Raw genomic sequence first — 26,972 nt, 5'->3', positions numbered from 1 at the left:
ATACTTATTAATAATTTAGAACAAGTGCTTCAGAAATTTTGGAAACTGCTTAAAGAGTTTTACGTGATATTTCGAAGAAAATCAGAAAAAAACTCGACATCTCGGAAACCTTGTCCTTTGTTTTTTTACTTTACCTTTTTCTTTTTGTTACAAATTCTGCAAATCCTCTTATCGCTACATAAATAATGTAAAAATTATCGGACTGTAACGAATATAGAACACACGATAATATTTTTCGATCGGCAATATTTTTCGAATGCGAAAGAAAGATAAAAGAATAAAATTAAAGCGTAAGAACGTACGTGTAATTTCGATTATCTGAAATTTAATATAGAGAAGAATAAATTGTCAAATATTAATTAAACGAATCTATAGATATCTTTGTTATTTTTTATATTTGCGTTAAACCTAAATTTGTTTTGTATTGTTTGACTCTTTCTATAATTTGTATATTTTTTCTTTAAGAAGAAATATAAATTTACAAATGGGACGACATACTACTGCCCATTCCTCTATGAATAATACATGTTCTGTCTTATAGTATGTAAAAATAAACATGTTTGAATCTCATACAAATACGATAAATAATCCTTTATGCTTATCTATAATATATAATCCTAATTAAGCTTATATCATTATTTTTCTCTTCGAAAATGCAATTAGATAAGAAAAACTGTTTCGCTGTTTTTTTTATCTATTATAAAAGTATAGTCAATTATAACCCAATGATGAAACTAATTTAACCAATTTGGTTTCTTGCTGCTAAAAATTCACAAAATGAAGAGAAATATATGAAGCATAGAATATATTTAGTGATATAATAAAAAAAGATGAATAATATAGTAAACCTCTCTCTCTCCCACTCACTCTATCTCACTCTCTCTCTCTATCTTCCCTCTCTCTCTCTCTCTCTCTCTCTCTCTCTCTCTCTTTCTCTCTCTCTCTCTCTCTCTCTCACTCTCTCTTTCTCTCCCTCTCTCTATCTATGTCTTTCTCTCTTATGCTTTTTATGTTCAATTAGGTTATTAAATTATTAATACTTGAAGTATGAACAACCTTGAATGCACATATTATATTCTTACCAGAAAAAATTCAACTTCGATCCATATCTAAATTTAAAATTTATTTTTGAACGCTGTATTTAACAATCACTGAAAAAATCGTAAGAAATTAATTGGTATTACACTTATGATATTATTACCTTATATTTCCAAGATTAATTCTATCATTTAAGTTAAATTATATAACACAATAATAAAAGGAACGCAGATCCTTATACCGAGGAATAAAAGGATCGTGCTTTGTCAGAATTTCTCATTCGTCATTCAAACGGTCAAGCGATCGAGCCACTTATATATTGTCTTGAAAATTCTGATACGGAAACTATTAAAACTTATGAACAAAGTAAGTGTTAGGACCGAAAGTCTACCCCATAATGAGAAATTTATATCATCTTCAAACTGACAATGGTAAACTTCATCGAAATAATTTTGTCGAAACGAACTATCTGTTAATTTTCAACTTCTTGGTGCAATTGCTACACAAAATAAATATTTTATTAATATTTCAGAAGAATTACTTGAAAAACTTTGGAAAATTAATAAAGAGTTTCCTTCAATTAACAGACTGTGGTTATTATTCTTTCCATTAATAACTATAATTCATCCGGAAGATGTCGAGATAAATAATTTTAAGACAACAACAGGGTAAAATTTTATTTCTTTCCTTCTTTTACAATTTAAACGTTATAAGACTCGTTGAAAAAACTTCGCGTAAAATTCATATTCATAAAATAACAGTACGTCATCTTTACTAATGAGCTAATGTGCGTCGTTTCGATAAAAAGTTAAAATATGTGTACTATAGGAATAAACGACGTAGTAATTATAATATAATATTAGCATAATCATATTTTTTCCTTTTCTTTTTTTTAATCTGTGTATATATTCTTATTCCTTTCTCAACATCTTTGCTTCCAATCCACTTATCTTATGAGATATATCAGTTTAACATTGTCAAGGAGATCCAATCATTGATTTCTGTTCGATTTACCCTTTTTGCTTTCGTGATATCTCGAAGAAAAACAGAGAAAACCTTGATGTCTCTGAAACCTTGCTCCTTCTTTTTTTCCTTTACATTTCTCTCTCTGTTGCAAATGCAGCAAATCTTCTTATTGCTGCATCCAAAATGTAAAAATTATCGGATTGTAACGACTATAGTACGATATTTCATAAGTATATCATTTATGACATAGATGATATTTTTTGATCGATGCGTGAATAAAGAAAAATATAAAAGTAAAATTAAAGCGTCACAACGTACAATGAAATTGCAATTATTTGAAATTCAATATCGGAAAGAATAAATTGTCCATCTCTCTCTCTCTCTCTCTCTCTCTCTCTCTCTCTCTCTGCCTCTTCTCCTTATGATTTCTTTGTTCAATTAAATTATTAAAATATCAATTTGAAATATGACCAACATGAAAGCACATATTATATTCTTACGAGAAAAAATTCAACTTCGATACCTATCCTACTTTAAAATTTATTTTCGAACATTCTTTTTAACCCAAAGTGAAGAAATCGTAAAAAAGTAATTGACGTTACAAAAGATATTATTATCTTGTTTTCCCGAGATTAATAATTTTATTTAAATAAAATTATATAACATAATGAGATAAAAAAAATGGATAGTAGAGTAAAAGTTTAGTGCTATGTCACAATTTATCAATCTTCGTTCAGAGGTCAAGCTATAAAATCACTTATATATTCAGTGTCTTGAAAATTGTGATACGGAAGCTATTAGAATTAATGAACAATGTAAGTGTTGTTTAATTATTTTCCCATTTTATAGTTAAACATTATCGCAAGTAATTCTTAATATTGTTTTTGGATTCTTTAATAATTCATACAACTGAAACGGATACATAAAAGATACTAACCATTGGTCATTACTCAAGTCAAATTAAGTTTTAATATAAAGAATTTAAAGCATCTATTTCAAAAAATTGCGCAATCAGAAGAAACCATTAACTACACAAATATATTTTATATTTATTTTAGTTAACACTTTTCGTTTGCGTTGTACTATGTTTTTTAATTCTGTATGTATTAACAAATTGAATATTTAAGGTGATTGAAAAATTAAAAAATTATAGAATATTTATTTTCTTGCTTCAAATGTTCGTGAAAATGAGAAATACACTAACAAAACTCATTTAGAATCGCAAATATAAAAATAAAAATTATACATCAGCCATCAAATGTAAAATTAAATTTAATTTTGTCATGTAAGAGATTCGTATCTTAATCAGACGAGGCACATCAACCTTATTACCACTTATCCGTAAGTCCAACATTGCTTTCATGCATTACATTTTTGTACTCGTTAATTAAACTTGGAACAGATATAAAAATTCTATATACGTTTACAACTTTTATCGGTAAATATAAACTACGTATTCTATAAACCACACGAAGCGAATATTAAAGTATTTGTCTGTCATCTAACTTCTTAGGATATTTAATAATTACTATAATAATATCATTACACGCATAATATAATTGAATAATTCTATTTAAGAAATTGTATTTTCTTCCACAGAATTGATAAGATGTTCCTCCTTGTCATATCAGGTTTCTTTACACTCCTATTTGTGTTGCATTACTTTACACGATATGGCAGAATAGGAAATATTTCTAGTCGAATTGCTGGACCGAAAGCATTTCCCATAATAGGAAATTTATATCATCTTCAAATTGACAATGGTAAACTTCACCGGAAATAATTTTATTTAAACAATTTTATCTGTTAAGTTTCAATTCCTGGATGGAATTGTTACTCAATATAAACATTTTGTAAATATTGCAGAACAAGTACTAGAAAAACATTGGAAAATTAATAAGGAATTTTCTCCAATTAACAGATTGTGGTCATTATTCTTTTCATTAATAACTATAATTCATCCGGAAGATGTCGAGGTAAATAATTATAAAACAACAATAGAGTTAATTTTTATTTCTCTCCTTCTTTTGAAATTTAAACGTTATTTGTGAACATCATCTTATGAAAATCAGTATATATATATATATATATATATATATATATATATATATATATATATTTATATTTCGATCGTAGATACTTTTGAAGAGCACAAATCTAGAAAAAACTATTCCTTACAAATTCTTACAACCTTGGCTTTCCACCGGATTAATAACTAGTGCAGGTACTAACTATAACACATATAAATTTAATATATTTGATAATATTTTAAATCAAATGTTTCACAAAACAGGTGAAAAGTGGGAACATCGACGAAAAATTTTGGCACCAACATTTCACTTAAATATCCTTAAACATTTTGTCATCACTTTTAACGAGGAGGCACAATATCTTGTAACATTACTGAAAGAGGAAAGAAAAGGAGGACCCATTATCAAAGATTTACAGGAATTTTTACCTGTACATACTTTAAACGCGATATGCAGTTAGTTAAATTAAATTTCATTACACACTGATCTTTATAATAAAAAAATTATTAACAAAAAATAATTTGTAGAAACGGCTATGGGAATCTCTTTAAGAGGAACGGGCGAATTTGAAGCTAAATATCGCCATGCCGCTCATGATTTTGGCAAAATAGTGGTCTATAGGTAAGTATTAATTTTTTATTAGAAATAAATTCAATTGCCAATTCAATGGAATTAAATCTACAAAAATATGTATTATTCATTAGAGTAGCAAGACCTTGGTACCATTTCGATACTATATTTGCATTATCGCAACGTGGTAGACAACAAAACAAATTGTTGAAAACGCTTCACGATTTTTCGAAAAAGGTAAGTTTTTCATTTAAATGAATAAATACAATTAATCCGAATTGTGCGAAATTATATCGATTTCTTAAAATATTACGCTTATTTTAGATAATAGCAGAAAGGATACTATTTCACGAACAAACTGAGGGGAAATATTTACAAAATGTTGAAGAAATGGATGAGGATCAGATTTTTTATGAAGAAACTGACGAAAAAAATAAAAGTAATCGAACAGTTCAATAATAATTAGTCCTATTCTCGGTATAAATATTAACAGAATAATTTCATAACAGATCCGATTTTCAAAAAAAGACTGGCTCTGCTAGACCTACTTATAGCCGCTTCACTGAATGATAATCAAATAGATGAAGAAGGAATACGAGAAGAAGTAGACACTTTTATGTTTGCGGTAGGTTGTAATATTAATTCCTTACGATTATTAACAGAAAATAAAAATAATTTAGAACAAACACCTCGATAGGGTCACGATACTACGGCAATGGCGTTATGTTTTGCTCTGCTTCTTTTTGCAAAACACAAAGATGTTCAGGTGATATTTTCTTTCCAAGTATTTAACAAACTTCGATCGAAAGAGTCGCGTTATGCATCTATAGTAAATAATAAATTATTTATTGATTTATAGGAACGTATAAGAAATGAAGTGAATACGGTTATGCAACAAAGTGATTGTAAACTGACTATTCCAATACTTCGAAAATTTTCGTATTTGGAAAGATGTCTCAAAGAATCTCTTCGCTTATATCCAAGTGTTCATTTTATGGCTCGTTATATATCTCAAGATCTGCAGTTGAGTATGTGATAAATTAATTTTGCACATAATTTAACGGTTTATCATTAACATCATATTAATATAAACTATTATCAAATCATATTTGAATAAGTAATCATATTAATTTTTAGAGAATTATATAATACCTGCCGGTTCAATCTGTAATGTAAACATATATAACTTACATAGAAATCCAAATATTTGGACAAATCCTGATGTTTTCGATGCGGATAGATTTTTACCAGAAAATACAAAAGGACGTAATCCTTATTCCTTCATTCCATTCAGTGCAGGACCAAGAAACTGCATCGGTAAATCTTACATGAAGTAATCGAAATTAGATCAAAATAAATGTATTATTCTTCCTTTTGTAGGTCAGAAATTCGCAATGCTTGAACTCAAACTCATGGTAGCTTACATATTGCACAACTTCTATTTGGAACCTGTGGATGAACTGGACGACGTTAAAATGATAGGAGATATTATGTTGCGTTCATCGCAACAACTTCGTGTCAAATTTATACCTATAAAATGACTCATCGAATATTCGATTTTTTCAAGATGAAATAAATTGCTAATACAACACAATCCGTTTTTCCATTATTTCCTTACATTAATAATCTTTATATCTTTTATATCTTTATTTTAAATAACAAAAAAATCTTTTAGGTTCAAAACTTTTATTATATAATTTATATTTGTCATGTAAGAGGTTCGTATCTTAATTAGTCGAGGCACGTCAGCCTTATTGCCACATATGCGTTACTTCATCACCTTACATGTGTTCTATTTTTGTACTCGTTAAGTAAACCTATAGCAGAAAAAAAATTCTATATACGTTTACAACTTTTATCGGTATATATAAACTACGTATTCTATATACTACACGAAACGAATATTACAATATTTCTCGTTACAGTATCTGCCAACTAACTTCTTTGCATATCCAGTTATTACTATAATAATATCATTATACGCATAATATATTTGAAGAAGTCTATTTAGAAATTTCAAGAAAGTCTATTTAAGAAATTTTATTTTCTTCCACAGAATTGATAAGATGTTCCTCCTTGTCATATCAGGGTTTCTTACACTCCTATTTGTGTTGCATTACTTTACACGATATGGCAGAATAGGAAATATTTCTAGTCGAATTGCTGGACCGAAAGCATTTCCCATAATAGGAAATTTATATCATCTTCAAGTTGACAATGGTAAACTTCACCGGAAATAATTTTATTGAAAAAATTTTATCCGATACCTTTCAATTCATCGATGCAGTTTTACTCAATATAAACATTTAATCAATATTTCAGAACAATTACTAGAAAAACTTTGGAAAATTAATAAGGAATTTTCTCCAATTAACAGATTGTGGTCATTATTCTTTTCATTAATAACTATAATTCATCCGGAAGATGTCGAGGTAAATAATTTTAAGACAATAACAGAGTTAATTTAAACTTTTCTCTTTCCTTTCGTTATTTCGTTGACAAATAACGTTTAAATTGTAAAGGAATGAAAATCAAAATATGTATATCTCGATCATAGATACTTTTGAAGAGTACGCAACATCTAGAAAAAACTATACCTTACAAATTTTTACAACCTTGGCTTTCCACTGGATTAATAACTGGAGCAGGTAACAGTATGAACAAACATAAACTTAATATATTTGATAATACTTAACAACAAATGTTCCACTAAACAGGAGAAAAGTGGCAAAACCGACGAAAAATTTTAACGCCAACCTTTCACTTTAACAACCTTAAACATTTTGTTGTTAGTTTTAACGAAGAGGCACAGTATCTCGTAACATTACTGAAAGAAGAAGGAAAAGGAGGATCAATTATCAAAGATTTACAGGAATTTTTACCTGTACATACTTTAAACGCAATATGCGGTTAGTTAAATTAAATATAATTACTTATTGAATTTATAAAAGAAAAATTATTTACAAAATCTAATTTGTAGAAACGGCTATGGGAACCTCCTTAAGAGGAACAGGCGAATTTGAAACTAAATATCGCCATGCCGTTCATGATTTCGGCAAAATAGCGGTCTATAGGTAAGTATTAATTCTTATATTAGAAATAAATTCAATTGCCAATTAAATAGAATTAAATCTACAAAAATATGTATTATTCATTAGAGTAGCAAGACCTTGGTATCATTCCGATACAATATTTGCATTATCGCAACGTGGTAGACAACAAAAGGAATTGTTGAAAACGCTTCACGGTTTTTCGAAAAAGGTAAGTTTTTCATTTAAATGAATAAATACAATTAATCCGAATTGTGCGAAATTGTATCGATTTATTAAAATATTATTCTTATTTTAGATAATAGCAGAAAGGATACTATTTCACGAACAAACTAAGGGGAAATATTTAGAAAATGTTGAAGAAATGGATGAGAATCAGATTTCTTCCGAAGAAACCGACGAAAAAAATAAAAGTAATCGAATAGATTAATAATAAAGAATCATATTCTCGGTATAAATATTAATCGAATAATTTCATGGGATAGTGTGAGTCGTTTTGATAAAATGTTAAAATGTCTGTACTAGAGATATAAACTCGAAGTTATTATAATATAATATTAGTATAATCACATCTTTTCCTTTTTTTTTTTCTATGTATATATCCTTACCCTTTTCTCAATTCTTTCATTCCATTTATCGTAGGAGATACAATGATTTAACATTGTTGAAATATTCCAATCAATCATTTTTGTTCGATTTTCTCATTTTGCCTTCGCGATATCTCAAAGAAAAACATGAAAAACTCGACGACACAAACTCTATCCCTTGTTTTTTTCCTTTACATTTCTCTTTCTGTTGCAAATGTCGTACAACCTTTTATCGCTGCATCCATAATGTAAGGGATATAAAATAATCGGACTGTAACTACTATAGAATGCTCGATGTTATTTTTCGATCGATCGGTGAATAAAGTAGCACGTAAGAATAAAATTAAAGTGTAAGAACGTACATGTAATTGCCATTATTTGGAATTCATTATTGAAAAGAATAAATTGTCTGATCGTGATTAAACGAACCTGTAGATATCATTGTTATCTCTTGTATTTGTGTTAGATCTAATCTTTTTTGTATTTTTTGATACTTCCTATATTTTGTATAATTTTTTCTTTAAGAAATAATATGAATAATACATGTATTGTCACCTTGAATGTACCAATGAAAGAATATCCTACTGTTGTGAAACTTTTATTACCGACATAGATATAATAATAAATAATAAATTAATTAATCTAATATTTATTAACTTTATTTTTAATCCAAATGTCTCATGATTTTTTAATAACATTTACGAATTTGTATTAACATACCTATCTATAAATTTATGTAACAAAATTATGTAGAAATTATACGCGCGTTCTCCCATTAATTTAAGTAGGCATTAATTTAAGTAGGAACGCGGTGAACGATATTTTGTTGAAGGTATCATAGCCTGATTCTACCGCCCTTATTCATGCGACCAGTAGGTCTACAGCTCTGACGACAATGATGAGAGGAGGAAATTCTTCGTGCAAATGGATTAACAGCGCTGATTCAGTTCGAGACGCGTATCGAGAAACGCTCTCTTAGTTACGACCTTATTTCACAACATAATTTTGATCCTTCGAGCCGAATCTTGGCGACATTGATCTTGTGTACAGTTTAAAGAGAAAGTAAATTACCGCGTAAGAAAAGCAGCCACCCCACAAAGTGACTTCGCTCAATGATAACTTCGCTCAATCTTTGGTTCAGTCATTCAACATGACTTCTTTTGAATACTAATGCAGTTCCGCGTGCACGCGAACATAATGAATATCATCGCTGATCCGAAACGTCTATCAGTAAACGCTCTCATAGTTACGCCCTCACTATGCAATACTTATTAATAATTTAGAACAAGTGCTTCAGAAATTTTGGAAACTGCTTAATGAGTTTTACGTGATATTTCGAAGAAAATCAGAAAAAAACTCGACATCTCGGAAACCTTGTCCTTTGTTTTTTTACTTTACCTTTTTCTTTTTGTTACAAATTCTGCAAATCCTCTTATCGCTACATAAATAATGTAAAAATTATCGGACTGTAACGAATATAGAACACACGATAATATTTTTCGATCGGCAATATTTTTCGAATGCGAAAGAAAGATAAAAGAATAAAATTAAAGCGTAAGAACGTACGTGTAATTTCGATTATCTGAAATTTAATATAGAGATGAATAAATTGTCAAATATTAATTAAACGAATCTATAGATATCTTTGTTATTTTTTATATTTGCGTTAAACCTAAATTTGTTTTGTATTGTTTGACTCTTTCTATAATTTGTATATTTTTTCTTTAAGAAGAAATATAAATTTACAAATGGGACGGCATACTACTGCCCATTCCTCTATGAATAATACATGTTCTGTCTTATAGTATGTAAAAATAAACATGTTTGAATCTCATACAAATACGATAAATAATCCTTTATGCTTATCTATAATATATAATCCTAATTAAGCTTATATCATTATTTTTCTCTTCGAAAATGCAATTAGATAAGAAAAACTGTTTCGCTGTTTTTTTTATCTATTATAAAAGTACAGTCAATTATAACCCAATGATGAAACTAATTTAACCAATTTGGTTTCTTGCTGCTAAAAATTCAAAAAATGAAGAGAAATATATGAAGCATAGAATATATTTAGTGATATAATAAAAAAAGATGAATAATATAGTAAACCTCTCTCTCTCCCACTCACTCTATCTCTCTCTCTCTCTCTTCCCTCTCTCTCTCTCTTCCCTATCTCTCTCTCTCTTCCCTCTCTCTCTCTCTCTCTCTCTCTCTCTCTCTCTTTCTCTCTCTCTCTCTCTCTCTCCCTCTCTCTCTCTATGTCTTTCTCTCTTATGCTTTTTATGTTCAATTAGGTTATTAAATTATTAATACTTGAAGTATGAACAATCTTGAATGCACATATTATATTCTTACCAGAAAAAATTCAACTTCGATCCATATCTAAATTTAAAATTTATTTTCGAACGCTGTATTTAACAATCACTGAAAAAATCGTAAGAAATTAATTGATATTACACTTATGATATTATTATCTTATATTTCCAAGATTAATTCTATCATTTAAGTTAAATTATATAACACAATAATAAAAGGAACGCAGATCCTTATACCGAAGAATAAAAGGATCGTGCTTTGTCAGAATTTCTCATTCGTCATTCAAACGGTCAAGCGATCGAGCCACTTATATATTGTCTTGAAAATTCTGATACGGAAACTATTAAAACTTATGAACAAAGTAAGTGTTAGGACCGAAAGTCTACCCCATAATGAGAAATTTATATCATCTTCAAACTGACAATGGTAAACTTCATCGAAATAATTTTGTCGAAACGAACTATCTGTTAATTTTCAACTTCTTGATGCAATTGCTACTCAATATAAATATTTTATTAATATTTCAGAAGAATTACTTGAAAAACTTTGGGAAATTAATAAAGAGTTTCCTTCAATTAACAGACTGTGGTTATTATTCTTTCCATTAATAACTATAATTCATCCGGAAGATGTCGAGATAAATAATTTTAAGACAACAACAGGGTAAAATTTAATTTCTTTCCTTCTTTTACAATTTAAACGTTATAAGACAACGTCATCTAACGAAAATCAGAATATATATATTCTGATCGTAGATACTTTTGAAGAGTACGCAACATCTAGAAAGAATTATAACTTACAAATTCTTACAACATTATCTTTCCACCGGATTAATAAGTAGTGCAGGTATTAACTTTAACAAACGTAAATTTAATATATTTGATAATATTTTAAATCAAAGGTTCCACTAAATATGAGAAAAGTGGGAATATCGACGAAAAATGTTGACACCAACCTTTCATTTTAATATCCTTAAACATTTTGTCGTCACTTTTAACAAGGAAGCAAAGTATCTCTTAACATCACTGAAAGAGAAAAAAAATGGAGGTCCTATTATAAAAAAGATTCACAGGAATTTGTATCCTGTAATCATATTAATTTTTAGAGAATTATTTAATTTCAGACGATTCAATCTGTATCGTAAGCATTTCTAGCTTACACAGTAATCAAAATCTTTGGCCAAATCCTGATGTTTTCGTCGCGGACAAATTTTTTCCGGAAAGTATATAAGGACGTAATCCTTATTCCTACATTTCATTCCATGCAGGACCAAGAAACTGTATCGGTAAAGCTTGCATGAAGAAATTGAAATTAAATGTATACAAACGTATTATTTTACATTTTGTAAGTCAGAAATTTGCAATGTTTGAAGTCAAACTCATAGTAACTTATAAATTGCATTACTTTTATTTGGATCATATGGATGAACTGGACGACTTTAAAATGATAGGAGACGTTACTCTGCTCTCGTTGAGAAAACTTCTCTCTCTCTCTCTCTCTCTCTCTCTCTTTCTCTCTCTCTCTCTCTCTCTCTCTCTCTATGCCTCTTCTCCTTATGATTTCTTTATTCAATTAAATTATTAAAATATCAATTTGAAGTATGACCCACATGAAAGCACATATTATATTCTTACCGGAAAAAATTCAACTTCGATACCTATCCTACTTTAAAATTTATTTTCGAACATTCTTTTTAACCCAAAGTGAAGAAATCGTAAAAAAGTAATTGACGTTACAAAAAATATTATTATCTTGTTTTCCCGAGATTAATTATTTTATTTAAATAAAATTATATAACATAATGAGATAAGAAAAATGGATAGTAGAGTAAAAGTATTGTGCTCTGTCACAATTTATCAATCTTCGTTCAAACGGTCAAGCTATAAAATCACTTATATATTCAGTGTCTTGAAAATTGTGATACGGAAGCTATTAGAATTAACGAACAATGTGAGTGTTTTTTAATTATTTTTCCCATTTTATAGTTAAACATTATCGCAAGTAATTCTTAATATTGCTTTTGGATTCTTTAATAATTCATACAACTGAAACGGATACATAAAAGATACTAACCATTGGTCATTACTCAAGTCAAATTAAGTTTTAATATAAAGAATTTAAAGCATCTATTTCAAAAAATTGCGCAATCAGAAGAAACCATTAACTACACAAATATATTTTATATTTATTTTAGTTAACACTTTTCGTTTGCGTTGTACTATGTTTTTTAATTCTGTATGTATTAACAAATTGAATATTTAAGGTGATTGAAAAATTAAAAAATTATAGAATATTTATTTTCTTGCTTCAAATGTTCGTGAAAATGAGAAATACACTAACAAAACTCATTTAGAATCGCAAATATAAAAATAAAAATTATACATCAGCTATCAAATGTGAAATTAAATTTATATTTGTCATGTAAGAGGTTCGTATCTTAATTAGTCGAGGCACGTTAGCCTTATTTCCACTTATGCATTACTTCATCACCTTACATGCGTTCTATTTTTGTACTTGATAATTAAACCTATAGCAGATATAAAAATTCTATATACGTTTACAACTTTTATCGGTATATATAAACTACGTATTCTATATACTACACGAAACGAATATTACAATATTTCTCGTTACAGTATCTGCTAACTAACTTCTTTGCATATCCAGTTATTACTATAATAATATCATTATACGCATAATATATTTGAAGAAGTCTATTTAGAAATTTCAAGAAAGTCTATTTAAGAAATTTTATTTTCTTCCACAGAATTGATAAGATGTTCCTCCTTGTCATATCAGGGTTCCTTACACTCCTATTTGTGTTGCATTACTTTACACGATATGGCAGAATAGGAAATATTTCTAGTCGAATTGCTGGACCGAAAGCATTTCCCATAATAGGAAATTTATATCATCTTCAAGTTGACAATGGTAAACTTCACCGGAAATAATTTTATTGAAAAAATTTTATCCGATACCTTTCAATTCATCGATGCAGTTTTACTCAATATAAACATTTAATTAATATTTCAGAACAATTACTAGAAAAACTTTGGAAAATTAATAAGGAATTTTCTCCAATTAACAGATTGTGGTCATTATTCTTTTCATTAATAACTATAATTCATCCGGAAGATGTCGAGGTAAATAATTATAAGACAACAATAGATGTAATTTTTATTTCTCTTCTTTTTTTGAATTTTAAATGTTATTTGTGAGCATCATTTTATGAAAATCAGAATATATGTATTTCGATTGTAGATACTTTTGAAGAGTACGCAACATCTAGAAAAAACTATCCCTTACAAATTCTTACAACCTTGGCTTTCCACGGGATTAGTAATCAGTGCAGGTATACTTTAACAAGTATAAATTTAATATATTTGGTAATATTTTAAATCAAATGTTCCATTAAACAGATGAAAAGTGGCAATATCGACGAAAAATGTTGATACCAACTTTTCATTTTAATATCCTTAAACATTTTGTCGTCAATTTTAACGAGGAGGCACAATATCTCGTAACATTACTGAAAGAGGAAGGAAAAGGAGGACCGATTATGAAAGATTTACAGGAATTTTTACCTGTACATACTTTAAACGCGATATGCGGTTAGTTAAATTAAATTTCATTACTTACTGAGCTTTATAATAAAAAAATTATTTACAAAAAATAATTTGTAGAAACGGCTATGGGAACCTCTTTAAGAGGAACGGGTGAATTTGAAGCTAAATATCGCCATGCCGCTCATGATTTTGGCAAAATAGTGGTCTATAGGTAAGTATTAATTTTTTTTTAGAAATAAATTCAATTGCCAATTAAATGGAATTAAATCTACAAAAATATGTATTATTCATTAGAGTAGCAAGACCTTGGTACCATTCCGATACAATATTTGCATTATCGCAACGTGGTAAGCAACAAAAGGAATTGTTGAAAACGCTTCACGGTTTTTCGAAAAAGGTAAGTTCTTCATTTAAATAAGCAAATACAATTAATCCGAATATTGCGAAATTGTATCGATTTATTAAAATATTACTCTTATTTTAGATAATAGCAGAAAGGATACTATTTCACGAACAAACTAATGGGAAATATTTACAAAATGTTGAAGAAATGGATGAGAATCAGATTTTTTATGAAGAAACTGACGAAAATAATAAAAGTAATCGAACAGTTTAATAATAAAGAATCATATTCTCGGTATAAACATTAATCGTATAATTCCATGACAGATCCGATATTCAAGAAAAGACTGGCTTTGCTAGACCTACTCATAGCCGCTTCTCTGAATGATAATCAAATAGATGAAGAAGGAATTCGAGAAGAAGTCGACACTTTTATGGCTGCGGTAGGTTGTAATTTTAATTCCTTACGATTATTAACAGAAAATAAAAATAATTTAGAACAAATATCTCGATAGGGTCACGACACTACGGCAATGGCGTTATGTTTTGCACTGCTACTTTTTGCAAAGCACAAAGATGTTCAGGTGATATTTTCGATACAAAGAATTAATAAACATGGATTGAGAGAGAAACGTTTTGCATCTATAATAAATAATAAATTATCTATTGATTTATAGGAACATATAAGAAGCGAAGTGAACACGGTTATGCAACAAAGTGATTGTAAACTAACTATTCCGATGCTTCGTGGATTTCCTTACTTGGAAAGATGTCTCAAAGAATCACTACGTTTATATCCAAGCGTTCATTTTATAGCTCGTTATATATCTCAAGATCTGCAGCTGAGTATGCGATAAACTTATATTTCACATAATTTAACGATTTATCATTAACATCATATTCATATAAACAATTATCAAATCATATTAAAATAAGTATTAATTTTTAGAGAATTTTTTAATCCCAGCCGGTTCAATCTGTAACGTAAACATCTATAGCTTACATAGAAATCCAAATATTTGGAAAAATCCTGATGTTTTCGATGCGGATAGATTTTTACCAGAAAATACAAAAGGACGTAATCCTTATTCCTTCATTCCATTCAGTGCAGGACCAAGAAACTGCATCGGTAAGGCTTGCATTTAGTAATCGAAATTAGATAAAAATAAATGTATTATTCTTCTTTTTGTAGGGCAGAAATTCGCAATGCTTGAACTCAAACTTATGGTAGCTTACATATTGCACAACTTCTATTTGGAACCTGTTGATGAACTGGACGAAGTTAAAATGTCAGGAGATATTACATTGTGCTCAACAAAACCAATTCGTGTCGAATTTATACCTATAAAATAATAGTACATCATCTTTACCGGGATTGCATGCATCATTTCGATGGTGTAATCTATATGGCGAAATTATCATATGTATAATGTTGGGATACGAAATATAATTACACCTATTTTTCCGCTTATTTTTAATCTATGTATGTATTTTCTCTCTTCTTTCTCTTCTCTCATTCCTTATTTTGTTGAATTCATTCATAGCTGACTCAGTAATGTAACATTCTTCAAAGTATTAATTAATCCGAATAGTATTGTTTGCTAGATTTCATTTTTTCTTTGTCATGCCTCAATGAAAATAAAAAGAATTCATCGTCTCGGAAATATGTCTCCTTTATTTTCTTTTTTATTTCTTTTTTCTTTCAGTCAATTCAATTCTCTTATCACTGCTCCAATTATTTAATTTGGTTTTAATGAATTTATGATTACCATAACAAGATAATCATAGAAATTATATATGTAATATAGAATATTTTTTATAAATGAATATTTTGTTCTTAACAAAATATGAAACCTATATGAGAAGTACATAGTAAATGAAATACCATGACGTAGTGTGGGTTATTTCGATAAAATGTTAAAATATGTGTACTAGGGATGTAAACGCAATGTTATTATAATATAATAATAACATAATTATATCGTTTCCTGTTCTTTTTTATATTCTGTGTATATATTCATACACTTTTCTCAACCTCATTCATATCAATCCATTTATCTTATGAGATACAGCGGTATAACATTGTCGAGATGATCCAATCATATATTTTTGCTCGATTTACCCTTTTTGCTTTCGTGATATCTCGAAAAAAAAACAGAAAAAACCTCGATGTCTCTGAAATCTTGCACCTTGTTTTTTTCCTTTACACTTCTCTTTCTGTTACAAATGCTGCAACATCTCTTATCGCTGCATCCATAATATAACGGATGTAAAATAATCGCACTGTAACGACTATAGAATGTTCGATGACATTTTTCAAATGATGCGGGAATAAAGAAAGATGTTAAAATAAAATTAAAGCGTAAGAACGTACATGTAATTGCGATTATTTGGAATTCATTATTGTAAAGAATATATTGTCTGATCGTGATTAAACGAACCTGTAGATATTATTGTTATCTCTTGTATTTGTGTTAGATCAAATCTTTTTTGTATTTTTTGATACTTCCTATATTTTGTATAATTTTTTCTTTAAGAAATAATATGAATAATACATGTACTGTCTCCTTGAATGTATAAATGAAAGAATATCCTACTGTTGTGAAATTTTTATTACCGACATAGATATAATACTAAATAATAAATTAATTAACCTAATATTTATTAACTTTATTTTTAATCCAAATGTCTCATGATTTTTTAACATTTACGAATTTGTACTAACATACCTATCTATAAATTTATGTAATAAAATTATATAGAAACTGTATATGCATATTCCGAAGAGCTAAAATATCCGACGAATGAAATTTAATTTTTTGAAAATTATTTAGGCTTCAACTATTCACTGATCAAACCTGTTTTACAAAACTTGTATTATATCTGCGTCAAGGATTCTTCAATATTAAAGAAATGTCACATTACGAGCGATCAATGAAAGTATTGTCCATTTATTCTTTTCCATTTCATAGTTATTCATTGTGTTGACACTTACGTGCTTCCCTCAACTGTTCGCTGTACCTTCTCCGAAGGGTCATTTATTACTATTAGAAATATCTTCCCTTTGTAACTCATTACATACTTGCTAAGAAAACGTATACATAAAAAAGACGTTGCCACATATATCCGAGTTTAAGCACTTTTAGTCGAATTTCTAGTTTTCGGTAATATGTCTAGTTATTAATATTTTAGAACAAATGCTTCAAAAACTTTGGAAACTGCTTAAAGAGTTTTACGTGATATTTCGAAGAAAATCAGAAAAAAACTCGACATCTCGGAAACCTTGTCCCTTGTTTTTTTACTTTACCTTTTTCTTTTTGTTACAAATTCTGCGAATCCTCTTATCGCTACATACATAATGTAAAAATTATCGGACTGTAACGACTATAGAACACACGATAATATTTTTCGATCGGCAATATTTTTCGAATGCGAAAGAAATATAAGAGAATAAAATTAAAGCGTAAGAACGTACGTGTAATTTTGATTATTTGAAATTAAATATCGAGAAGAGTAAATTGTCTTATACTAATTAAACAGATTTATAGATATCTTTGTTATCTTTTATATTTGCGTTAAACCTAATCTTTTTTGTATTCTTTAACTCTTTCTATAATTTGTATTTTTTCTTTAAGAAGAAATATAAATATAGAAATATGACTGCATATTACTGCTCATTCCTTTATGAATAATACATGTTCTATCTTATTCTATGTAAAAATAAAAGGAAGTTATAATATTGAGAAACTACCACTAATAATTTTGGATAACTGCAGACTGAAAAAAAAAAGGAAAGAATAAAAATGACTTTTGTAATGACAGCTTTTATATTTTTATTTATAATCGTGTACAAATACGATTTATTTTATCAGGCGTTAAGATAATTTAATCCTTTATGCTTATCTATAATATATAATCCTAATTATGCTTGTATCGTTATTTTTCTGCTCGAAAATGCAATTAGATAAGAAAAACTGTTCCGCTATTTTTTTTATCTAATATAAAAGTACAGCCAATTATAACCCAATGATGAAACTAATTTAACCGATTTGGTTTCTTGCTGCTAAAAATTCAAAAAATGAAGAGAAATATATAAAACATAGAATATATTTAGTGATATAATAAAAAAAGATGAATAATATAGTAAGCCTCTCCCTCTCCCACTCACTCTCTCTCTCTCTCTCTCTCTCCTTCTCGCTCTCCCTCTCTCTCCCTCTCTCTCTCTCTCTTTCTCTCTCTCTCTCTCTCTCTCTCTCTCTCTCTCTCTATCTATCTATGTCTCTCCCTCTTATGCTTTTTTTGTTCAATTAGTTTATTAAATTATCATTTCTTGAAGTATGACCAAACTTAAACGTACATATTATATTCTTAAAAGAAAAAATTCAACTTCGATATATATTCTACTTTAAAATTTATTTTTGAACATAGTGTTTAACAGAGACTCAAAAAATCATAAGAAAGTAATTAACCTTACACAAGATATTATTATCTTGTTTCTCTTTGATTAATTATCATATTTAGGTAAAATTATGTAACACGATGGTATAAAAAAAGGGATAGTATAGTAAAAGTATCGTGTTCTGTCAGAATTTCACATTCAACGTTCAGACGCTCTAGCGATCGAATCACTTATATATTCAGTGTCTTGAAAACTCTGTTACTAAAGATATTAGGACCTACGCAGAAAGTAAGTGTTGTTTAATTATTTTTCTCATTATACAGTTAAACATTATCGCAACTAATCCTTAATAATGCTCTTATGTCCGTTAATCATTCATAGAGCTAAAACGGATACGTAAAAGGTACTAATCATTGATCATTATTCAAGTCAAATTAAATTTTAATTAAATAATTGGTTAATTTAAAGATTTTTATTCACAAAATTGTACGATTAGATTAAGCTACTAACTAAATATATTCTACATTTTACACGTCAACATTTTTCGTTTGCGTTGTACAATGATTTTTAATTTTGTATACATTAAAAAATTAAATATTTAAGACGATTGAAAAATTAGAAATTTAAGGAATATTTATTTTCTTGCTTCAAGTGTTCGTGAAAATAAGAAATACACTAACAAATTTTATTTAGAATCGCAAATATAGAAATAAAAATTATATATCGGCCATCAAATATGAAATCAAATTTATAATTATCATGTAAGAGGTTCTAACTTAAACAGACGAGGCACTTCAATCTTATTACTGCTTGTGCGTAAATCCATCACCGCTTACATGCGTTCCATTTTTGTATTCGTTAATTAAACCTATAGCAGATATAAAAATTCTATATAATTTTACAACGTTTAATGGTAAATATAAACTACGTATTCTATAAACCACGAAGCGAATATTAAAGTATTTGTCTGTCATCTAAATTCTTTGGATATTTAATAATTACTATAATAATATCATTACACGCATAATATAATTGAATAATTCTATTTAAGAAAATGTATTTTCTTCCATAGAATTGATAAGATGTTCCTCCTTGTCATATCAGGGTTCTTTACACTCCTATTTGTGTTGTATTACTTTACACGATATGGCAGAATAGGAAATATTTCTAGTAGAATTGCTGGACCGAAAGCATTTCCCATAATAGGAAATTTATATCATCTTCAAATTGACAATGGTAAACTTCACCGGAAATAATTTTATTTAAACAATTTTACCTGTTAAGTTTCAATTCCTCGATGGAATTATTACTCAATATAAATATTTGGTAAATATTTCAGAACAAGTACTAGAAAAACTTTGGAAAATTAATAAGGAATTTTCTCCAATTAACAGATTGTGGTCATTATTCTTTTCATTAATAACTATAATTCATCCGGAAGATGTCAAGGTAAATAATTATAAAACAACAATAGAGTTAATTTTTATTTCTCTCCTTCTTTTGAAATTTAAACGTTATTTGTGAACATCATCTTATGAAAATCAGAATATATATATATATATATATTTCGATCGTAGATACTTTTGAAGAGCACAAATCTAAAAAAAACTATACCTTACAAATTCTTACAACCTTGGCTTTCCACCGGATTAATAACTAGTACAGGTACTAACTATAACAAATATAAATTTAATATATTTGATAATATTTTAAATCAAATGTTTCACAAAACAGGTGAAAAGTGGCAACATCGACGAAAAATGTTGACACCAACCTTTCATTTTAATATCATTAAACATTTTGTCGTCAATTTTAACGAGGAGGCACAATATCTTGTAACATTACTGAAAGAGGAAGGAAAAGGAGGATCGATTATCAAAGATTTACAGGAATTTTTACCTGTACATACTTTAAACGCGATATGCGGTTAGTTAAATTAAATTTCATTACTCACTGATCTTTATAAAAGAAAAATTATCTACAAAAGTTAATTTGTAGAAACGGCTATGGGAGTCTCTTTAAGAGGGACGGGCGAATTTGAAATTAAATATCGCCATGCCATTCATGATTTTGGCAGAATAGTCGTCTATAGGTAATTATTAATACTTATATTAGAAATAAATTCAATTGCCAATTAAATGGAATTAAATCTACAAAAATATGCATCGGTTATTAGATTAGCAAGACCTTGGTACCATTCCGATACAATATTTGCATTATCGCAACGTGGTAGGCAACAAAAGGAATTGTTGAAAACGCTTCACGGTTTTTCGAAAAAGGTAAGTTTTTCATTTAAATGAATAAATACAATTAATCCGAATATTGCGAAATTGTATCGATTTATTAAAATATTACTCTTATTTTAGATAATAGCAGAAAGGATACTATTTCACGAACAAACTAATGGGAAATATTTACAAAATGTTAAAGAAATGGATGAGAATCAGATTTTTTATGAAGAAACTGACGAAAATAATAAGAGTAATCGAACAGTTTAATAATAAAGAATCATATTCTCGGTATAAACATTAATCGTATAATTCCATGACAGATCCAATATTCAAGAAAAGACTGGCTATGCTAGACCTACTTATAGCCGCTTCACTGAATGATAATCAAATAGATGAAGAAGGAATACGAGAAGAAGTCGACACTTTTATGTTTGCGGTAGGTTGTAATATTAATTCCTTACGATTATTAACAAAAAATAAAAATAATTTAGAACAAATATCTCCATAGGGTCACGATACTACGGCAATGGCGTTATGTTTTGCTCTACTTCTTTTTGCAAAACACAAAGATGTTCAGGTGATATTTTCTTTCGAAGTATTTAACAAATTTCGATCGAAAGAGTCGCGTTATGCATTTTTAGTAAATAATAAATTATTTATTGATTTATAGGAACGTATAAGAAATGAAGTGAAAACGGTTATGCAACAAAGTGATTGTAAACTGACTATTCCGATACTTCGAAAATTTTCGTATTTGGAAAGATGTCTCAAAGAATCTCTTCGCTTATATCCAAGCGTTCATTTTATAGCTCGTTATATATCTCAAGATCTGCAGTTGAGTATGTGATAAATTAATTTTTCACATAATTTAACGGTTTATCATTAACATCATATTAATATAAACAATTATCAAATCATATTTGAATAAGTAATCATATTAATTTTTAGAGAATTATATAATACCTGCCGGTTCAATCTGTAATGTAAACATCTATAGCTTACATAGAAATCCAAATATTTGGACAAATCCTGATGTTTTCGATGCTGATAGATTTTTACCAGAAAATACAAAAGGACGTAATCCTTATTCCTTCATTCCATTTAGTGCAGGACCAAGAAACTGCATCGGTAAATCTTACATGAAGTAATCGAAATTAGATCAAAATAAATGTATTATTCTTCATTTGTAGGTCAGAAATTCGCAATGCTTGAACTCAAACTCATGGTAGCTTACATATTGCACAACTTCTATTTGGAACCTGTGGATGAACTGGACGACGTTAAAATGATAGGAGATATTATATTGCGTTCATCGCAACAACTTCGTGTCGAATTTATACCTATAAAATGACTCATATCGAATATTCGATTTTTTCAAGATGAAATAAATTGCTAATACAACACAATCCGTTTTTCCATTATTTCCTTACATTAATAATCTTTATATCTTTTATATCTTTATTTTAAATAACAAAAAAAATTTTTTAGGTTCAAAACTTTTATTCATCAAACTGTTATATCGGCAGATAGATTAAATTTATACGATTTCTATAAGTACTAGGATAATATACAAAGTTCTACTTCGGAGTGTGTTAGAAAGTGTTTTTTTAATTTAAGGAGAGAATTGAATATGTCACTAAGTGAAAACATTTCAATTGATACGGTTGTCGGTGTTAACGAATCCAATAAGTAATGAAAGAAAGAATAAAACTAAAGATGTAGAAAAAATTTATCTGATCGGAAGAAATAGCAAAGAATATTTAGGTCCAATTCTATATATACATATATATTAATATATAAAATATATTTCATATATATAATTTTTATAAATATAGGTATAGAATATAAATATACAATTACTTCCATTATGCTTTTCATCCTACTATAAAATTACCAATAAATCATATTTCTAATAATCCTTTGACGCATGATGTCTATCATTGCTATAAAAAATATTTACATTTGAAAGAAAATCACATTTACAAATAACCTTTGTACATACCATTTTATAAAGACAGGGTTATAAAAATTACAGAAATTTATCTGTACAGTTCATTTATTTTAACCCTCTAAGCCGAATGAACGTACATAAAAAAGATGTAAGTATTTAGATAAAGAATATGTAATATAATAGTATGAAAACCATATATTTGCATCTTGAAGATTAGAAATATTTCGATTTACTTACTTAACGTTCGTGCAACAGTATTGCAATCTAGGAAAAATTGCAATCTATATGCCAATGTCTTAAAGAAGCTATTAACGAGAATATTAGAACGTGCTAATAATGTAAATGCAGTCCAATCATTTTTTCCAATTTATAATTACACTTTTTCACAAGTAATAATTGACATAGTTGCTGTATTCGTTAACCATTTGTACATCTGAAAAAGATACGGAGAAGATACAATTCACGCATTTTAAAATCTATATTCATCATTGACAAATACTCAACTTAAATTAAATTTAATTATGTAATAAATTCGTATAAAATTTTGTTTTCTTAAAATTTGTATAAAATATAATTATATTTATATTGTACATTTATATCTAAATACCATCGTATCTTTGAAAATCTCTTTTCAGTAAATTCTTCTTTTACAGATATTATGTTCTTAACAATCTTATTGGGTTTCTCTACATTTTTACTTATATTGGACTGCTTTATAAGATATGGAAAAGTGGGAAAAATCTCCAATCATATTCCTGGACTAAAAGCATATCCGATAATAGGAAATTTATATTATTTTCAACTTGACCTTGGTAAGAACAATTGGAAGTGAAATTCGTCCAAACGAATTATTTTTTAATTTACAACTTCTCCAACTCGATGTAGTTGTCACTTTACATAACCATAACATAAACATAACGATTTTAATAATATTTTAGACCAAACCTTTCAAAAATTTTGGAACATGAATTTCGCGTTATATCCAATCCACAGAGTATGGTCCTTTTTTTTCAACAGTAATTATACTACATCCGGAAGACGTCGATGTAAATAATTTTAAGACAGTAATAGAATAAATTATCATTTCTCTCCCTCTTTTGCAATTTAAACGTTATGGGACAACGTCATTTAACAAAAATCAGAATATATATATTTCGATTGTAGATACTTTTGAAGAGTACACAACATCTAGAAAAAACTATCCCTTCTTACAATCTAAATTTCTTTCAACTAAAATTCTTACAACTTTGGCTTTCCACGGGATTAGTAACCAGTGCAGGTATTAACTTTAACAAATATAAATTTAATATATTTTGTAATATTTTAAATCAAACGTTCTATTAAACAGGTAAAAAGTGGCAACATCAACGAAAAATGTTGACACCAACCTTTCATTTTAATATCCTTAAACATTTTGTCGTCAATTTTAAGGAGGAGACACAATATCTCGTAACATTACTGAAAGAAGAAGGAAAAGGGGGACCTATTATCAAAGATTTACAGGAATTTTTACCTGTACATACTTTAAACGCGATATGCGGTTAGTTAAATTAAATTTCATTACTCACTGATCTTTATAATAAAAAAATTATTTATAAAAAATAATTTGTAGAAACGGCTATGGGAACCTCTTTAAGAGGAACGGGCGAATTTGAAGCTAAATATCGCAATGCCGTTCATGATTTTGGCAAAATAGTGGTCTATAGGTAAGTATTAATTCTTTTATTAAAAATGAATTCATTTACTAATAAAATAGAATTGAATCTACAAAAATATGCATCGTTTATTAGATTAGCAAGACCTTGGTACTTTTTCGATACAATATTTGCATTATCGCAACGTGGTAGGCAACAAAAGGAATTGTTGAAAACGCTTCACGGTTTTTCGAAAAAGGTAAGTTCTTCATTTAAATAAGCAAATACAATTAATCCGAATATTGCGAAATTGTATCGATTTATTAAAATATTGCTCTTATTTTAGATAATAGCAGAAAGGATACTATTTCACGAACAAACTAAGGGGAAATATTTACAAAATGTTGAAGAAGTGGATGAGAATCAGATTTTTTCCAAAGAAACCGACGAAAAAAATAAAAGTAATCGAACAGTTCAATAATAATTAGTCCTATTCTCGGTATAAATATTAACCGAATAATTTCATAACAGATCCGATTTTCAAAAAAAGACTGGCTCTGCTAAACCTACTTATAGCCGCTTCACTGAATGATAATCAAATAGATGAAGAAGGAATACGAGAAGAAGTCGACGCTTTTATGTTTGCGGTAGGTTGTAATATTAATTCCTTACGATTATTAACAAAAAATAAAAATAATTTAGAACAAATATCTCCATAGGGTCACGATACTACTGCAATGGCGATGTGCTTTGGTCTGCTACTTTTTGCAAAGCATTCTCATCTTTACTAATGAGATAATGTGCGTCATTTCGATAAAAAGTTAAAATGAGTGAACTATAAATATAAACGACAAAGTTATTATAATATAATATTAGCATAATCACAACTTCTTCTCTTATTATTTTTATTCTATCTATATTCTGTTTTTATTCTTTCCGAAGAGCTGAAATATTCGACGAATAAAATTTTATCATCCAAAAATTATTTAGGCTGCAACTACCCAGTGACAAACCTGTTTTAAAAACATATTTTATATCTGCGTCAATGGTTCATCAGTATTAAAGAAATGTCACATTACGATCGATCAATGAAAGTATTGTCCATTTATTCCTTTCCATTTTATAGTTATTCATTGTGTTAACACTTACATGCTTCCCTCAATTGTTCCCAATACTTTCTCTGAAAGGTCATTTATCACTATAAGAAATATCTTCCCATTGTAACTCGTTAGATACTCGCTATAAAAACGTATAGATAAAAAACACGTAGCCACATATGTCCGACCTTAAGCACTTTTAGTCGAATTTCTAGTTTTTGATAATATGTCTTGTCGGGCAATAAATAAATAGTGAAAGTAGACTTTTAGACGTGACGAGCCAAGGATGTCTGACGCAAAAACCTTGAAACATCCATTGACACTCTCTAGTTTACACGATAACTAGAACGAAAAGACACAGATAAAACGTTGAAACATTCCAGTGAACTATACTGACTCACCACCGACTTATGAGGATCTATTCCTTCCTTGTCCATACTCAGATCATATTACAATTCCACTCTTTTTATTCACTTTCTTAATTTTACTATAGTCTTCGCGGATAATTCTAAAAACGCCAAAATGTTAGACAAGTTACATTTCAGACTGACGATATCTAGTCTTTCGAATCTTATTAAACATTGTTAACACTTCTTTAAAAACAGACAGCACAACTAATTACACTTCATTACACAGAACACATCAACATTTATGTATTACTTAATTCAACAAATACACTGTGATAGGTTCAATTATAGCGCAATATTTATTATCGCGTATCTACCTCGCGAGTTTCACGGGATCCTTTAAAAGAACGCGCGTTCTCCCATTAATTTGTGGGAATGTAGTGAGCGATATTTTGTTGACGGTATCATAGCCTAATGCTGCCGCCCTTATTCATGCGACCAATAGGTCTACAGCTCTGACGACAATGATGAGAGGAGGAAATTCTTCGTGCAAATGGATTAACAGCGCTGATTCAGTTCGAGACGCGTATCGAGAAACGTTCTCCTAGTTGCTACCTTATTTCGCAACATAATTTTGAACCTTCGAGCCGAATCCTAACGACATTGATCTTGTGAACAGTCTAAAGAGAAAGTAAATTACCACGTAAGAGAAGCAACCACCCAACGAAGTCGTCCATCTTTTACAACAAAATGCGAGACGATGAACGAAGTTGCAGCGAATAGACCTGAAGCCTTCGAAATCATCACCCTGCTAGCACTATACCTCTTAAGTAAGGTTGTTTATT

The 26,972-nt window shown here is 28.6% G+C and overlaps 2 protein-coding genes across 8 annotated transcripts; both read left to right on the top strand.

Annotated features, from left to right (window-relative positions):
- The first annotated feature begins 2,725 nt into the window (after positions 1-2,725).
- LOC124951325 (cytochrome P450 4C1-like) lies at positions 2,726-22,449 on the top strand. 7 transcript variants are annotated; one of them, XM_047499566.1, is made up of 13 exons: positions 2,726-2,819; positions 3,604-3,767; positions 3,871-3,980; positions 7,162-7,252; positions 7,322-7,513; positions 7,585-7,678; positions 14,421-14,523; positions 14,611-14,725; positions 21,419-21,534; positions 21,607-21,675; positions 21,769-21,937; positions 22,047-22,226; positions 22,289-22,449. In XM_047499566.1, the coding sequence occupies exons 2-13, from the start codon at positions 3,614-3,616 to the stop codon at positions 22,447-22,449; spliced, it is 1,554 nt and encodes a 517-aa protein (XP_047355522.1). In that variant the 5' UTR covers positions 2,726-2,819; positions 3,604-3,613. The 7 variants fall into 7 exon arrangements, with proteins under 7 accessions (XP_047355522.1, XP_047355527.1, XP_047355525.1 ...); XM_047499571.1 differs by lacking the exons at positions 7,162-7,252; positions 7,322-7,513; positions 7,585-7,678; ... (5 more) ...; positions 22,047-22,226; positions 22,289-22,449 and adding exons at positions 4,141-4,228; positions 4,298-4,489; positions 4,562-4,655; ... (5 more) ...; positions 5,800-5,921; positions 5,985-6,198; XM_047499569.1 differs by lacking the exons at positions 7,162-7,252; positions 7,322-7,513; positions 7,585-7,678; ... (5 more) ...; positions 22,047-22,226; positions 22,289-22,449 and adding exons at positions 4,141-4,228; positions 4,298-4,489; positions 4,562-4,655; ... (5 more) ...; positions 5,742-5,921; positions 5,985-6,198.
- A 1,258-nt stretch (positions 22,450-23,707) lies between these two features.
- LOC124951159 (cytochrome P450 4C1-like) lies at positions 23,708-25,474 on the top strand. Its single transcript, XM_047498990.1, has 9 exons — positions 23,708-23,877; positions 23,988-24,048; positions 24,214-24,328; positions 24,398-24,589; positions 24,662-24,755; positions 24,840-24,942; positions 25,030-25,144; positions 25,215-25,330; positions 25,403-25,474. The coding sequence occupies exons 1-9, from the start codon at positions 23,708-23,710 to the stop codon at positions 25,472-25,474; spliced, it is 1,038 nt and encodes a 345-aa protein (XP_047354946.1).
- The last annotated feature ends 1,498 nt before the right edge of the window (positions 25,475-26,972 follow it).

The sequence above is a fragment of the Vespa velutina genome, chromosome 8, assembly GCF_912470025.1.
Source record: "Vespa velutina chromosome 8, iVesVel2.1, whole genome shotgun sequence".
Lineage (NCBI taxonomy): Eukaryota > Metazoa > Arthropoda > Insecta > Hymenoptera > Vespidae > Vespa > Vespa velutina.
This window is presented reverse-complemented; position numbering and strand designations above follow the sequence as displayed.